The sequence below is a fragment of the Oratosquilla oratoria genome, chromosome 5 (genome assembly GCF_046742065.1).
Source record: "Oratosquilla oratoria isolate Oo_2021 chromosome 5, ASM4674206v1, whole genome shotgun sequence".
In the NCBI taxonomy this organism is placed as follows: domain Eukaryota; kingdom Metazoa; phylum Arthropoda; class Malacostraca; order Stomatopoda; family Squillidae; genus Oratosquilla; species Oratosquilla oratoria.
This window is the reverse complement of record NC_134781.1, coordinates 38522613-38541145: the sequence shown is the minus strand read 5'-3', so window position 1 is coordinate 38541145 and position 18533 is coordinate 38522613. Positions and strand designations below refer to the sequence as shown.

Below are 18533 nucleotides of genomic sequence, written 5' to 3'. Positions count from 1 at the left end.
TATATATATATATATATAATAATAATAATAATAATAATAATAATAATAACAACAACAACAATAAGACAAATCTTCATGTATCCGACGTCAACTGAAATAACCAATAACAGAAGAGGGTTAAAAATAGCCAGTAACAGAAGAATGTTATGAAATAACGAGTAAATAAGAGAAGAGAGTTATGAAATAACCAGTAATAACAGAATGTTACGAAATTACCGATAACAGAAAAGGGTAACGAATTAATAACAGAGTAGGGTTAGGTTGCCAACTCGAACATTCCACCAACACGAAAAGAAGGAAAAACTCGCCGAAAGAAGAGGAGGAGGACCAGGTGAAGACCAAGTTGGGAAGTGTCTGCGCTAGAGGAAGAAAGGAGGAAGTCGTCTCTCTTGTATGAGAGCAACGATCCGTCGAAATTATAAAGGAAGGGAAAGGGAACGCGAAGGACCCTCTAGCTCTGTAGAGCCCTTGCCGATGTGACATACAGTGTGCGTGAGTACGCACGCGCGCGCGTGTGTATGTATAATATATATATATATATATACATATATATATATATGTATATATATATGTATAATAAATATATATATATATATATATATGTATATATATATGTATAATAAATATATATATATATGTATATAATATATATATATATATACTTTACTTTATTTTTACAGTTTATATATGTGTGTGTCTGTGTGTGTGTGCCTCGTTGTATACAAGATGCACAGGTCCAACTTAGGTTGTATTCTTGATTTGCAATCATGGCATTTAGATTTGAATTCATGTAAATCATCTGTGTATGAGCACATGTCATGGAAGCAAGTGCAATGCACTCTAAGAGTCTTGTTTCCTTGCAGGTATACGGCCGGCCGTTGGATCGGTTGCTATGGTGATGGCAGAGGTGAGAGGACGGCGCCGGAAGCTGCCCTCCGGTAACCTAGGATGATCATCGTGTTGCCAGGGCCCGCTGGGGAGGAGGAGAAGGAGGAAGAGGAAGAGGAGGAGAAGTAGACGGAGGTGGGGGGAGGGAGGAGGAGATTGGGGAGGGGAGGAGGAGGAGGTCGGTGGAGGGCTGGGGAGGGAAGGAGGTGAGGAGGAGGAGGAAGAGTAGGAGAAGGAAATGGAGGCGAAGGTGGGGGGAGGAGGAAATGGAGACGACGGAGGAGGAGGGGGTGAGGAGGAGGGAAGGAGATAAGGAGTGGGAGGAAAAGTATGCAGAGGAGGAAAAAGAGGCGGAGGTGGGGGGAGGAGGAAAAGGAGACGAAAGGGGAGGAGGGGGAAGGGGGAGGAGGAGGAGGAGGAGGGAAAGGTAGGAGGAGGAGGAGGTGGGAGAAGGGAGGAAGAGGTGATGGGGAGAGAAGGATGAGGGGAGGGGAAAGAAAAGTTGGCGGAGAAGGAAAAACAGGCGGAGGTGAGAGGGTGAGGAAAAAAAAAAAAGAGACGAAGGAGGAGGGTGAGGGAAGGGAGGAGGAGGAGGGATGCGGGTGGGATGAATGACAAAGATATAGAGAAGGAGGAGGATGATGAAGAGGAAGAGGAGGAGGAAGAGAAGGATCTGGAGGGAGAGGAAGAACAGAGGCAAAGGAGGAGGAAGTGGGACGACAGGGGATGAGAGGATTAGCTAAGAGGTAGGTAGATGGGAGGGGGAGGAGAAGGAAATACCAAAGTTTATTGTCTGATTTATTGAATGATGAAAACGAAAGGGAAATATCAGGTTAATTTCTTTCAGCACCATGATTTGTTGATTATCTGTCCAGGCGATTTTATCCATGTAGAGGACGAAGTCCAGACTCGCGGTGCCTGTGTGTGCCCCAGATCAAAATATAGAAAGTATGGCCACCGTGTTCAAGTGTTAAAGCTTCAGCCGATGCGACACATACCCGAACCTGACCCGTGTGTGTGTGTGTGTGTGTGTGTGTGTGTGTGTGAGAGAGAGAGAGAGAGAGAGAGAGAGAGCGAAAGAGAGATTCACCTTGGCCTTTCGGATCACGTGTTGGATTCGTGATCGACAGCTATTTCCCTCCCGGAAGAGAGCTCAGAGTTCGTATGACCGATATATGGGTAATGCTGTGACCTTACACGCACACACACCCCCAACTCCCCGCTCACGAGAGTTGGAGTAACGACTCGAAGCGCAGCGATACTGAAATTATTTCAGCCCTGGGTATGATTCGAACCCGGGCGTGTGTGTATGTGTGTGTGTGTGTGTGAGAGAGAGAGAGAGAGAGAGTGAATGAGTGAGAGAGAGAGAAAGAGAATCCTGTAAATATATCTTGTTGCATTAGTAGTTTTGTTTACATTTTCATAGCAAGAGAGCTAATGCATATACATTAAAAACTCAAAAGACCCATTTGCATAGTTCCAAGCTAGGTTGAGGTACCCGCAATGATGCACATAGTCCGGATGTACAGTGAGGTAACCTCATTTCATTGAGCACACACATCGGCCCCCGTTGATTGGACGTTGTTCGAGTCCTTCTTGGTGGAACATCCGTTCTAAAGGAAAGCGACCTACATCACCCGCAAGTTGTATCCGTGTTCTTGTCCGAGCTTGTTACAGAAGACCTGGGACAGAAAATCAATAGTCTGTCTGTGTCTGTGACCGCAGCATCGCCACCTTTGTTGTGAAAGACACACTGGTTACTGTTTCGTTTCTTATACCAATAGTGGAGAACGAATGAGCTAATCTGCATGACATTTTCACAATAACGGCTGCAACACGTCTCGAATAGTTTGTTGAGAAAGTACGAAAAACAAAAATGCAATGTATTATGTATACCGACATCATCCGCCACCCAACACCCCACCGTCAAATCATTTTAAGTATTTCCTTTTGATCTCCACATACCTTCGTATACATCTTTGGTCACTTTTGCCCCGTCCCTTCCGCCTGTCTCCCTCCACTCCTCCGCCCACCCTTCTCCTTTCCTCCACCACAAACAGAGGTGCATGAGTCTGCGGCCACCCTCGTATCAATGTAAAGGAATGCAATATCATATACAAGTAAATAAACAAAAGCAGGCGATATTCAAACCACCAACTCACCATACCCGCTCGCACTCTTACCACCTCCTCTCCTGGCCCTACATCAGCTCCCTCGACCCCTCCACGCGCTAACACCATCTGTACCATTATCACCACAAGGAGGCGGGGGTGGGCCAGGAGTCGAAGGACCCGGCTGAGTGGATTCGTGTCCCTTTACTCGCGATGGACGCGTTTGGGGGAAAAGTCCCTGGAAATGTGTAAGTTCATCAGCATCCTTCCCCGTGATGGGGGAAAAGTTCCTGGAAACTTGCAAGTTCCCCATGATCCTTCCCCGTGATGGTGGGGAGGGGGGAGGACCTTGGAAATGTGCAAGTTCCCCAGAATTCTTCCCCATGATGGAGGTAAAGGACATTGGAAATGTGCCAGTTCCCCAGGATCCTTCCCCGTGATGGAGGAAAAGGACCTTGGAAACGTGCAAATTTTCCAGAATTCTTCCTCATGATGGGGGAAATGGACCCTGGAAACGTACAATGTTCCCCAGTCTCCTTCCCCGTGATAGTCCCTAGACACCGAGGTTGAGAACCTGTGCTTGTTAGGGGCAGGAAATAAACCACAAAGGAAAAGCCACGCTGACAGCAAGTGCAAGATAATCGTTCGTGCACACACACACACACACACACACACACACACACACACACACACACACACACACACACACACACACACACACACACACACACACACACACACACACACGTCGTGGCGCTGTGGTTAGAGTTCTCGCCTGCCACTACGGCGGTCCGGGTTCGACTCCCGCCCAGGGGTGAAATTATTTCAGTATCGCTGCGCTGTGGGGTGTTACTCCAACTGTCGTGGGCGGGGAGTTGGGTGTGTGTGTGCATGTAAGGTCACAGTATTACCTATAGATCGGTCATACGAGCTCTGAACTCTCATCCGGGAGGTTAATAACTATCGATCACGTGGTTATTCACACACACACACACTAATAAGAACATAAAGAAATTAGAAAGAATTCAAATAGCAACGACAAAGATGGCACCAACACTCTCCAAATTGACATATGAACAAAGATTGAGCAAACTCGAACTACCAACCCTGGAACAAAGAAGAGAAAGAGGAGATCTACTAACCATATACATAATTATGAAAGGGACGGAAGTCCTTGATAGAGATGATTTATTAAAGTGGGAGAAAAGAAAAACAAGAGGACATGAAAAGAAACTTAAAAAGAATAGTTACAGAAGAGATCTGAAAAAGAATAGCTTTCCACACAAAGTGGTAAATATCTGGAACAAATTGAATGAGAAAACAGTGAGTGCAAAAACTATACAAGAATTTAATATCAAACTGGACACTGAAAGATACAAAAGCGGGTCATTACGAGCATAGCTCTCTTCCCGTAAAATGTAACTAGGTAAATACACACACATGCACACACACACACACATACACACACACGGCCCGGTGGCGGATTGGTAAGGTACTGGCCTCACAAGCCGGAGAACCGGGGTTCGATTCCCCGGCCGGGCGGAGACAAGTTAGGTTTGTCTCCTTTCACGTGTAGCCCCTGTTCACCTAGCAGCGAGTAGGTACGGGACGTTAGTCAAGGAGTTGTGACCTTGCATTCCCGGTGGGTGGAGTGTGAGTGGTCTTAGACCTACCCATAGATCTGCTAATAATGAGCTCTGAGCTCACTGCCGTAGGGTGGTGTCTGGCTGTCTCGAAAAGAGGCTGCAGCAGATCCGAGGTGAATACACACACACACACACAATATTCAAAAGAAAGAAATCGACCTCTAAAGATAAAATTAAGGTCACAAATGGTAGTAGAAGACATACTAGCAAAATCAGGAAAGTTATCAAAGAGTGCACTACAACAATATATGGATGAAAAGAGAAGTGAATGTTGAGGAAAGAGAAAGAAATAAGAAAAAAAAAAAAAAGAGAGATGAAGCGAAAAAAAAATGCGAAGAGAAATGGGGCCGAAAGAAAGGAGTCCTATTGGAGAGTCTTAGACATGACGCTGAGAAAATGGTGGTATGCTCGGGTAAGAGAAACGAAAGAAACAGAAAACGAGGTGGAGAAGGAAAAAAATTAAAAGTGACTTATACTAACATTGCCAGATTGATCTCAGGATTAAGTGAACTAAATGATTACCTATCAGAAGAAAAAACAGACATAATGGGAATCGCAGAGACCAAATTAAGGGGTCCATTACCACCAAATAATGTTGGACATGGGTATATAATCATTGGATTAAAAATAGAGACGAGAAACAGGGCGGTGGAGTCGTGTTTCTGGCCAAGAAAAAAATAAATGTGACGAAGGTTACAGAGGGTATAAATAGTGTGGGAATGATCATAAAAGTTGAAGAGCTTCTTTGCAGACGATGCTAAATTGCTGAGGAAAGTGAATACTGAAACGGATTGTGAATCGCTGCGGTTTGGAAATGGAGTCAGAAGTGGGAAGTAAACATAATTCGGAAAAAGTAAAAAAGAATATCAGGACAATATAAAATCGGAACGAAGGAAGTAAAGAAAGTGAAATCTGAAAAGGATCTGGGAGTAATCATCACAAATGACATGACCCCTGATAAACAGATAAACAAAATTGTCAGACAATCCTACAACTTACTAAGATCAATAAAGGTGGCCTTTACCTATTTGGGCGAAGAAACTGTAAAAAAAAAAAAAAAAAAAATACTAGTCACACCAATAAGGCCTAGACTGGAGTATCCTGTGACACTATGGTCACCCAGTACCAAAAAGAATATAATGGAGATTGAAAGAATCCAGAGAGCAACTACGAAGATGGTTCCAACACTTTCAAACCTGTCATATGAGGAGAGATTATCAAAACTGAGTTTACCGACTCTGGAACAAAGAAAAGAAAGAGGTGACCTGCTGCTCATCTACAGAATCATGAAAGGCATGGGAATCCTTGATAGAGAGGACTCACTAAATTGGGATAAGAGAAATACAAGGGGACATAAGAAGAAACTCAAAAAGGACAGTTATAGAAGAGATCTGAAAAAAAAAGTTTTCCACACAGCGGTGGATGTCTGAAACAAACTGGACGAAACAATAGTTTGTGCAAAAACTATACACGAATTTAAGAGCAAACTAGACACTGCGAGATACAAAGACGGGACACTACGAGCATAGTTCCCCTTCCCGTAAGATACAACTAGGTAAATACATATACGCACGCACATACACACACACACACACACACACACACACACACACACACACACACACACACATACACACACACATACACATACACGCGCGAGAGCATGATCTACATCGACTGCATCCTTCACTTTTGTGTGTGTGTTGTGTGTGTGTGTGTGTGTGTATTTACCTAGTTGTATTTTGCGGGAAGGGGAGCTATGCTCGTGATGTCCCGCCTTTGTATCTCGCAGTGTCTAGTTTGTTTTTAAACTCATGAATGGTTTTTGCGCATACTATTTCATTGTCCAGTTTGTTCCAAGTGTGTGTGTGTGTGTGTGTGTGTGTGTGTGTGTGTGTGTGTGTGTGTGTGTGTGTGTGTGTGTGTGTGTGTGTGTGTGTGAAGATCTGATATACCGAGATGATAGGTTGTCTAACGCCAAGGGCTTTTCCTCCTCCCAAATTGGGGCCCACAAATCGAATGGTTATATATTTGGGCGTTGCGTCCTGTCTCTCTGATCCAAATTATATTTTTCTGTCGCTCTCAGTGTGCGCGCGCACGTGTGTGTGTGCGAGTGTGTGTGTGTGTGTGATTGGAAAAAGTGCAATGGCGAGCCACAAAACTTATTCCAAATATCAAAATTAAATCATACGAAAACCGACTAAAACATATGAATCTGTTTTCCCTTAAAAAGCGTAGGCTCACTGGTGACTTGATACATGTCTTTAAGATTCTAAAGGGGATTGACATCAAAAGTGACAAAAAATTTAAACTGAGAATCCGACAAGAAATAATGGTCTCAGACTGTCAGGAAATAGATTTAATTTGGAAGTGGGTAGAAACAACTTCGCCAACCGTGTAGTAAATGAATGGAATAAACTTCCTGCAGAGGTAGAGCAATGTAGTTCAGTTCGAAGTTTTAAGATTCGTTTAGATATACACCTAAGTAAGATACTGTAATGACTGTCATATATTTTATATTGTTTATTTGTTTGTTATCATTTGCCTGTTTATTATTTGCTTGATTTTCATTTATTATAATTTATCTGTTAATTTATCATTATTTACTGTGGATGAGCTGTGTCTTGCGACACTGCTTCTGACCCAGGGCAGTGGACAATGTGCAGGGATGACCCGTCATCCAGGAGGTGCTAAGATGAGAGGGAGGGTGGAGGGGTGTGGAGTGTATTCAGGGATGGAATGGGTGGGAATGATTTTATGCCTTTTCTTTTTTGGCTACCTCCCTTGTAAGGGGGGAAAAGTCTTGGTATGTATGTACTATTTACCTGTTTGTTTATTGTTTAACTATACCTATGCATTAAATTATTTTATTTATTATTATTTTTATTATTATAATTTTTTATTTATTTTTTATTTATTTGTCATTATTATATATTTTTTCGCATCGGACCTAGTTATGGACCAAAAGGTCTCCTGTCGGCATGCTCCGCCTATGTAATCCTTTGTAAATCCTTTTGTGTGTGTTTTGTTTGAGTGTGTATGCGTACGTGTGTGCATGTACATGTATATGAGTATGTGCGTATGTATGTGTGTGTGTGTGTATATATATATATATATATATATATATATATATATATATATATATATATACACTGTATGAAAAACAGCAAATTTGCTGATCATTGAAAGGATCGTGCTGATGACCTCGCGAATGACAACAACAGTAAAAACAATATAATTCATGTATTTCTTATTGATCGTTATTGTCATTAATATGACAACTGAATAAATGCCTGGGACTTGTTTCGCCATGGCAGTGATGTCATGCTACGTCTACAGGGACCGCAGGCAGGAGACAGAACCATTCCCAGTGCCATTGCCAGGGCCTGAGGAGGTCGGGGAGGGGGAGTTGATAGCGGTGCCGCTCCTCCTCGAGTGGCACTTAATGCGAAGTCACGAGGCTTTGATTAGAACGACACAGCCCATTTGTAGATGCAAGTGCGCGGGGTGCTGCGTCCTTGTTGCCAAGTTGGGGACCCGGGGGTGGTGCCCCGTCCTATCAAGGGGAACCCCGGGCTGATGTCAGACCAGCGACAGCCCATGAGTTGTTGCAGGTGCCCCCAGGGGAAAAGCCCTAATGGGAAAGAGTGCCTGGAGTCGCTTAACCCCGTCAACGCAGTAACACAATGCGTTCCGGCTAAAAGGGATATCACACTGGGCTATTTTTCCTCCAACCTTCGATTGATCGGCGGTACTGCCCACCTTCAGAACTTTTTCCGCCTTAAAATCACTAAAGGGCAAACTATTTTGTTTTCTCAATAATTTACATAGCTGGAGGAAAATTATTTTCCTCCAACATATCAGATTTCTTCCCGAAAGCTGCGGGCTGTAAATCTGTTCCAGCAGTCGGAGGAAAAATAGCCCTTTGTGTGATAACGCCTTAAGGACAGGCGATTTTATGCAATTTTAAAGGGGGCTGGAAGAGGGGATGGTGTTGGCCTCGATCCTAGGAGGTGCATCGAACCCTCTTTCAGGTAGGAGAGCGCATCAACCTCCGCAGATTCGCTTGTTCTTAGCTGGATCAAACTCGGTAAGGGGTGTCACCCTATTGAGGATGCAACGCGATGCTTCAGCATGGCTAAAATGTTAATTGGTAGGTGCATGTATAGATGTGGTTATAGAGACTTTGGGGAGGGTGAGGAGAAAATCCTGCGAAGCTGGCTTGCCTTTCAAGGGCTTCATCGAGTGCCATTTTGGTACTCGATGAAGAGTCTGGTCTGGATAGTGCCACGCGATTGCGATTTACATTTGAAACTCCTCCTGGCGGTCTTATCTATGTACCAAAAGGTTTCTCCCCTTTTATAAAGTAGCCAGACAAGTCATGCACCCCATCCCATCCCATCCCACACCCAGCCTACACCCATTTGTTCCCCATTTCGTTTTAGCTCCTTGTAAGTAAAGGGCCACTTCTTCCCCCTGCCTATTGCACAGGTAAGAACCAATGCAAGAAGACGCAGCACCTCCACAGCAAGGTCCAGTAGCTGAAGTTGGTTTACCCCCACCGATTCGGTTGTCGGGATTAGTTTAGTAATTTAAAAAAGAAATATCGATTACCTCTGAACTGGAGTTTAGACACTTGGGACTCACCACGGTATTGAATCACGTGTTGGACTCGTGATCGTCAGCTATTACCCTATCGGACGAGATCTCAGAGCTCATATATGGTCCTATATATGGGTAATGTTGTGACCACACACACACACACACACACACACACACACACACACACACACACACACACACACACACACACACACACACACACACACACACACACACACACACACACACACACACACACACACACACACCGACTCGGTGGCATAGTTGGTAGAGCGCTGAACTGGGAAGCAGAAATGCTCCCAGCACCCAGTTCGAATCCTGCCCAGGGCCGAAATTATTTCGGTATCGCTGTGCCTCGGGTCGTTACTCTGACTCTCGTGGGCGGGGAGTTGGGGGTGTGTGTGTGTGCAAGGTCATAGCATTACCCATAGATCGGACCTACGAGCTCTGAGCTCTCTTCCAGGAGGGAAATAGCTGTCGATCACGAGTCCAACACGTGATCCAAAGACCAAGTGAATACACACACACACACACACACACACACACACACACACACACACACACACACACACACACACACACACACACACACACACACACACACACACACGCCCACACACACAGACACACACGCACACAGACACACACACACACACACACACACACACACGCCCACACACACAGACACACACACACATACACACACACACGCACACAGACACACACACACACACACACACACACACACACACACACACACACACACACACACACACACACACACACACACACCTACCTACCTACCTACCTCCATGCCCACCAGAGTTGGAAATTTTGTCAGGCCAGGGCGGGACTCGAACTCTGATCGCTGAATTAACCATTGAGAACGGTACCGCTGTACCAATGAGCCGATGTACTCTACATTTTGTAAACTGCTTTACTGGTGTATACGCAAATGATTTAGCATTGTCGATATAAAGGATTTGATCATAGAGGCGGTTAGACGGTGTGTGCCGAGTAACAATTTGGTTCCGTTCGTACCTTGTACTACCAGAGTGGCTTGTGTTGACTCAGGAGGTCCGAGGACCTAAGGCAAAGGTGACGACCTCTGATGCGGCTAACCGCCTCATGGCGTAAGGTCATACATATAGCTGTTGGGGGCTAGTGGATGACCATTGTAGATTACTTACCTCTTTTTAGATTTTACGATCGTATTCGTTTATTTTAGTTGCCGCCGTGCGATTTTATTTGGCTGTAAAAGTTAACTTGAAGCTCCAAGGGCCCCCATCCACAGTACAATTTGGTCTTGAGGCCGCCGGACAGATATGGTCGGATCCGACCAGATAGGATCGTCGGTCGAACAAACCTATACACGATCAAGTCTGGTCGGATTCATCAGATCTGTCCGGCGGCCTCAAGACCAGTTCGTACCGTGGATGGGGTCCTTAGAAGTGGCCTTGGTTGGTCTGAGTTTAGTGATGCGTATTACAGGCACTGAGGCGGCGAATTAGCCCATGATTTCGCCCCCGAGTGTTGATCCTCCTCATCCTTCACACTTTCCTCTGTTGGACGGGAACCGCAGACCCCACCACCCCTCCTTTGCAGTCCTTGTTACGTCATGTGGCGCGATATGCAGCCTTTGTTAACGCAAGTAATACGGGCGACGCGCCGCGAGGAAGCCAAGGCCCGCCTTGACGTAAGCACAACTCACCCTTATCCTCACGTGGCATAAGGGCTGCGGGGCACCGGAATGCTCTCGGGGAACCAAGTGTTTACACGATGGGTTGTGTGGATTATACGGCGGTGCCATGAGAGTGCCAGGCCTGCTTGTAATCAGCGATAAGGGGAGGCTGGCACCCCAGTGCCACCTCAAATGACACTGGCGGAGTGCAGGTGCCGGATGTTGGATAACGGGAGATGGAACGGAGCCAGAGGACCTGCTTGAAGCAGGAGAACCTGCCTGGAGGAGAAGAAAGAGGATGAAAAATATCTGAAGGAGAAGATTTTGTCTGAAGGAAAGCCTACTTGGAGGAGGAGGAGGAACATGAACTGCCTGAAAGAGGAAAAATATTTGATGAAGGGGGAGAACTTGTCCGAAGGAGAGCCTGCCTGGAGGAGAAGGAAGAAGAAAGAAGAAAGAAGAAAAGGAACTGCCTGGGGGGGAAATCAGGAGGAGGAGGAGGGTGGGGAGAACTTGTCATAGATGTCCGTGTGAGGAAAGCCAGGTACAGTACACGAGTTGTGTGCCTCATCGAAGGCCCACTCTAGAGGATATTCAAGAGGCCTCGCAAGAAACTGCCAGACACAAGACACAAGACCAGAAATAGCAGGACAGAGAGAGTGGGGGAGGGGGAGGGCAGAGTAAGCAGTGACGAAGTGTCACATACTTTGATAAGAGTGCCTGTCGAAGGGTCAAGACGAACCTTTGACACCGTAAATGTCATAGGTTTGAGCTCCGTTTGAGCTTTTCGTCGAACTGACCTGAGAGAGGGCCATGGGGAGGGGGAGAATGGGGGTTGTCTTTATAGGGGCGCTTGCGTGCCTCCTTGGCCAACGGTCGACAGTAAAGAGCCGTTAATCAGTTTACTAAGGTTTTTCTTACATAAAACAGGTCACGCTTTGCCTAGGTCACGCTACGCGCCTGCAGTAGGGAGCCATTCTTTGGCACTGTTCTACATAATTCGTGGAATGAAACGAAGATAACCAGGCCATGTGGTCCCATTGTTCATGGCAGGTTTTCTTGTACCGTGCCGTCATGGTATGCCATAGCGGTGGCACCCTATGCTACGTGACCGTACAGGAAACATATTGGGCTTGGCACCATACTGTATGGAGTGTGTACATATCACCTTGCCATGGTGATAGTTTATGGTAAATTGAGCGGCGGTCTTGTACAGACGGGCACGGCGAAGGATTTTGGGGAGCCGAACCAGTTTCTCGTGGTCTTGGTACAACATGCTGTCTCATGGATCATCAACCAAGGCTACCGGGGGTTTAAAAAAAAAAAAAAAAAAAAAAGTATATATATATGTATATATGTATATATATGTATATATATGTGTATATATATAATGTATTGATGGATGAATAAGGGGTGTGTAATTATATGAGATTCTGAGAATTTAGTATCGATGTACGATTTAACAAGGTCATCCCCGTTTCATGTATTAGTGGGATTTATATTTTTATGATCAAAGTTTATTATGAGCAGTAACCTAATATTTTATTTTTTCCTTTGTTTTCTCAATGCCGTTATGCCGGCTGTGCCTTGTTGTCATGAGAGTAACGTTATAAATGGCTAAAAACATGGAAAATGGCTAAAAACATCGAACCCTGGGAGATAGATTTATGACAAGAGGGCGGATGATGATAGTCGCTGTCCTGGCCGTGGGGCGGGAAGAGGGGGGGGGTGGCTAGTGCCAGACGATTTTATTCAGCCGCCGAGGGTTTACACCCTCGGCTGAATGGGGTCTTGATCGATCGAGACCCCGTATTGGCCAGGGGGTCCGCCAATTAATAAAATGGCTTGGCGGCGTTTGTCTCAGCAGGACTTGGAAATGAACGAGAAAAGGAAGTTGAGGGTGTGGAGGAGTCAACAGAAGCCGGAGCGGTGGTGGAAATGGTGGTGGTGATGGAGAAATGGGGAAAGGATGGAGAAGGTGACTTGGTGGTGGTGATAGTAGTAGGCATAGTGGTGGACTTTTTATTTTTATTTTATATATATTTTCTTTCTTTTGTACTTGCACAGGGGCATCACAACCGTTTACGTGAAAGGTGCAAGGGGGTGGCATGCAGAACCCTCTTTATGTGTTGCCAGTAAGGACTTTTTTTTTAATCGGTCTCCCCACACTCGCAATGCAGGACTCGAACCAGGCCCTTTGTATGACAGCAATCGGATTTGTGGACTTTACAGTGGCGACCCTAAAAAGAAAGAAAAAAAAATGTCCGAGAACTCGAACCCAGAACCTGATATTACAACCCGAGTAATCGAACCGCCACGACGACTGCCCTAGGTGGCACCTCAGTAGATGAGGAATCCTCCCGAGTGCCAAAGTTGCCACAATAGTGTGATCGTTCTGGCAACCAACTGTGATCGATGTTGAATGTTGTGATCGACGCTGAAGACGCCGGGCTTGATGCATCTGGCACTGAATACCTCTTATGGATGATTTGATGCTCGCCCGGGATACGGGGTTCGAGCCCTTCTTAGTATTGCACATTTTTATGATAAATTTATATTCTCTTGAGCACTCCCTGCGAATAAGTCCCGTGTGTGCTGCCCCCCCCCATTAAAAAAGAAAGAAATATGTTGATAATGCATGCATGCATACAATGTCTCTTGAGATGGGGCGGATTGTGTATTGCACTGCTCCTCATTCTTTTCTTCGCGACACAGTTTCATTGCATGGCTGTTGCACCTCTCCGACATAAAAACTTTACTAGTATGTATTTCTCTCTCGCTCGCTTTCTCTATCCCTCCCTTCTCTCTCTCCTCTCTCTCTTTCTCCTTTTCCCTATCTCTCTCTCTCTCTCTCTCTCTCTCTCTCTCTCTCACACACACACACACACACACACACACACACACACACATATATATATGTATATATATATATGTATGCAAAGTAAACCACTTGGAAAAAAGAAACTAACGAAGCAGAGCGCTTTCGTATATTACATCTTCAGTGCAACAAGTACATAGTGATAGGAATACATAGTAAATATATACATGATACAAAGGAACAAGGACAGTTTGAAACTGTCCTTGTTCCTTTGTATCATGTATATATTTACTATGTATTCCTATCACTATGTACTTGTTGCACTGAAGATGTAATATACGAAAGCGCTCTGCTTCGTTAGTTTCTTTTTTCCAAGTGGTCTACTTTGCATAAGTGAACACACGTACCCGTGTTCTTATTAGCATATATATGTATGTATATATATATACTGTATATATATATGTATATATATATATATTTATATATATATATGTATATATTATATATATATATGTGTATATATATACATATAATATATATATGTATATATATATATATATATATATATATTTTACAGGTGAAAAATGTAATCACACATTTGTCAATAACTCCAACAGTGGTTTCTACGTTATATATATATATATATATATATATATATATATATATATATATGTGTGTGTGTGTGTGTGTGTGTGTGTGTGTGTATACACATATATATTTGACATTTTGTGGTCTGGCACTACTGTGATAGTTATAATGGTTACTATACTTCATTCAGCGTTTGTATAAGCAGTATACCAGTGAGGGGCGTGGTGATCCGTTGCACAAAAGCGCTTTTGCGACCTCGGACATGCAAGAACGCCCTGTTGTAGTATAAGTACGAGAACGAAGGGTGTACACGTGCCTGAAGGCGGGAAAGAGCATGTTGAAGAGGCGTGATATGATTCAGGGAAGGGTGACATAGCAGTGTATGTCATTACAAGGGATCCGCAGATCCCTTAGTGAACGGGGTCGTGGTCCCTCGCGCCCCTCTATACCAAATGAAGTGCCAGCAGGTGCCAGCCAGGGCAAAGCCTGTAGAGTGTGCCATTGCTTTGAAGTGAGTCTCATCATCCGGGCGTCCTGAACTCTACTGAATAAAATGGTTTGGTGCTAGCCATAACAGAATATGTAAAGGGCGCCGCAGGTTGGGAGCCGTTTATCGAGATAGCCTCAATCTCTATTCACCCTCTGCTAAAATTGCTTGACGCAGGCCAGAATAAAATCAGTAAAGTGTGCTACAGTTATAAAGAGGATGGGATAGACCCGAGGGCGAGGTGTGTCTTGAGAGAGAGAGGGAGGGAGAGAGAGAGAGAGAGAGAGAGAGAGAGAGAGAGAGAGAGAGAGAGAGAGAGAGAGAGAGAGAGAATAGGTACCGCTAGTAGTAGAGGGCATGATAGTGGCAATGGACAGTAACTTTAGATCGTGTGAACAAGGGCCAAGGAATGCGAGTGGAGGGAGAGGGTAGAGAAGTGTCGAGTTGCATCTCTTAGCGACCTCTTAAATGCTATGCCTCCAGCCCAGCTCGCCCTTGGTCGAGACGAGGAAGACCTCCAGTTCTTGCTAATAGGAACAAGTTGCTCTCGAATTCGGGACCCGCTGAAGGTTAACGAAGGGGGATGCAGGGCCGAGACCCTCAGGTCCCCTTCAGCGCGGGGGTCCTGCCTTGCCTTCGGACAATTGAACAATCATTGAGTGTTATCCTGAACGAAATCTATCGAGAGATCTCATCAAGAGTGTGTAGACGTAGCGAAGAGGATTTTAATTCCTTTCCCAAGATGAATAGAATCGCCTGGCGGCAGCCAGAATAATATATTTAATGAGCGTCACCTTAGGGGACGGGCTTAACCTGAATTTAACCTAACCTAGGGAAAGGGCTTAATGATGTAGCCGTAGCTTCTTGAACACGTAGTTATTAACCCCTTCAGCTCAGTGACGCATTTTCACAGATGTTGTTTTGGGTAAGGACAGACTATTTTGTAGAGGAGAGGATGGGTGACGGGGATAGGGGGTGGGTGGGGCGGACTCAAGCTTGAAAGGCGGGGGGGTCTCCTACGAACGAGACTTCACGAAGAGGGTGAACACGTGCAAGAAGCGTTTCCTTAAGGAGCTCCCCTGATGCCTTCGAAGTTGTAGACCTCAAATGCGGCCGTGGTCAGGGCCGCGCTGCTCATGTGGTTGTGTAAGAGGACTCACCCCTACTCCTAGTGCTCATGCTCCTTCGCCGCCTCCTCCTCCTCCTCCTCCTCCTCCTCCTCCTCCTCCTCCTCCTCCTCCTCCTCCTCCTCCTCCTCCTCCTCCTCCTCCACCTCCACCACCTCCTGCTCTTTCTCTGCTGGTCCTTTTCCTTCCTCTCGTAATCTTCCTCCTGCTGCTGCTGCTGTTCCTCCTCCTCCTCTTCCTCCTGGTTCTATTCCTTCTCTTACTCTTGATGCTGCTACTTCTTGTCTTCCCGTAGCAGTTTCCCTTCCTTCCACTTTCACTGTAAATACCAATCCTCCTCCTCCTCCTCCCTCGCATTAACCCAGAGCAATTGCAGACTGACAGCGCTAAATGCATAACCGTTGCGAGATTGCACACAGGTCCCTCTCGGTCACAGAAATGGTTCGTCCCCGATTGTATTATCAAGCAGCGGTTTCTCAATAATGGGGCACTGGCACTGGCTCGCCACGTAACACGTTGCTAAATGTGAGAACTTGAGTTTGCCGTGAAGGTGCCGTTGAGAGGCAATCGTTTAATGTTCTTCGCTCTCGTTGTGGTTCTGTCATCATTCATCGTTATCGGTGTAGATTATTAATCTTATTATTGTTGTTGTCGCTACAAACCACAGGTAATCAGAGTAGTCCAAGGACCGCCCTCATTTGAACAAAATCGTCTGGCGATGATTTGAATAAAAGTGGATATTTTTTCAATGAGGTGTAGAAGCTAATAGGAGGTAAGTCACAATGGGGACGCTCCTTCTCAGGCGAGTAAAACCTAAGAAAAAGAAGAATAAAATTAATTATCTCGAACAGGGCCTTAAGTCCTCACAGGCCCTTGGATAAATGACAAACCCCGATAGACTCCGACAGACCCCGAGGGAGATTGAATTCTCCATCAAATCAGCCAGCGACGGGGTGGGGTGGGGGGGGGGGAGTAGTGTTGGTCTGTGGGTTCGAGTCCTGTAACTTGTGGACTTTCGCCCGTGCAGTCTCCAGAACCCTTTTCCATGCTCACCTTACGTAAGGCACTCGGGGGTGGACACCAATACCCCGAAGGAAAAAAAAATAATAATTACATTGCGTGACAACTGCCGGCCCATCGTACGCATTTTGTTCTCAATAGAATATCATATCGGTACTATAGGCTTGTCGTTAACTCCGGACAAGGTATTTTGACGTTGAGCACCCCGTGCAAGGTTTCTTCGTTACCGGGAACCTGCGTGAGCCTAATATACAAGATCATAGGTCATCACCACCATTGAGAGGCAACTTGGCGACAATACAGAAGTTCTCTGTCAACGGGGTTATGACGTCATCCGACGACGTCAGTGCAAGAAGGCAGTAGGACGTCGACAGACCCTTTGGGTTTCAAGTGCACACAAGTGACATCCCCCTAATGACATCACGATCTCTTTCGTGATGGGAGCCCCTTACGGCTACTTGACGTCTCCCAAGTATCGCTCGAAGTTTGCAGGACTCTTGGTACTTGGTACTTGGTACGACTCTTGGTATAGGTCGCCGCGTCCTGGCCAGGCCCTTATGGAAGACGTAACGAAATGCGGAGGATGGGGGGTTGGTTGGTTTTTATATCACGTGATCTAGTAAGGGTAGTTGGAGTGCATGCGTCCTACGCCAAGTTTTAATCTTAAGTACCGATAACATATAGCTTCGGCCTCCTAAACGCTTGCATGCTACCTTCACGTGGTCCCCCTGTTTCGTACAGAATGCATGCAAGTGACCGAGTAACCGACGGTATATTCGGTTTCTGCTACCTTGTAGGATATGCTTCTTTAGGTAAAGGCTAAGAGAAGGACAGCTCTGAACACAAACCCCCTGCTGCCTTGTAGAGTATGCCTCTTCAGACAAAAGTTAAGAGAAGGACAATTCTTAATCCAAACCCCCTGCTGCCTTGTAGGGAATGTTTTTTCAGGCAAAGGCTAGGTTCATAGCCAATAACTATGGCGTGGAAAAAAACTGGAAACCTTACCACGTAACCTTCCAAGAAACCATGGAGCAAACAAGACAAAGAAAAAGAAGGAATGGAGTAGTTACCTCGCCCAGTCGAGATGACTATGAGGAGCAGGTGGCCCTTGACCGTCAGCAAGTGATGACTGCCCCTAAAACAAGCAACACAAAGCAAATAAAACAAACGGCACAAAAAGAATTAGAAATAAAATAAAGATCGCTACATGGAACATCAGAACCTTTTACCAGACAGGCAAACTAGCAAACATAGAGAAATGAACAGAATGAAAATAGACATCATGGGATTGGGAGAAGTGAGATGGCCTGGGGTGGGCTGTATGGAGACGAGGGATGGCAGCCAATTAATATACTCCGGAGGAGACACAGCACATAGAGGTGTGGGTATATTAATGACAGAAACAGTAGCCAAATGTATCATGGGATATTGGCCCATTTCAGACAGAGTAATAATGGCTAAACTTAGAGGAAAGACATTAAATATTAACCTGATACAAATATATGCCCCTACAAACGAGAGTGAAGAATAAGATATGAAACTTT

The 18533-nt window shown here is 45.4% G+C and overlaps 1 protein-coding gene across 1 annotated transcript in view; it reads left to right on the top strand.

Annotated features, from left to right (window-relative positions):
• Positions 1-18533, top strand: part of Dg (Dystroglycan) — a 253094-nt gene that overhangs the window by 115190 nt on the left and 119371 nt on the right. The window contains exon 3 of the mRNA XM_076185188.1: positions 864-907. Coding sequence (XP_076041303.1) covers positions 893-907 — 15 coding nt within the window. The 5' untranslated portion in view covers positions 864-892. The remainder of the gene's footprint in view (positions 1-863; positions 908-18533) is intronic.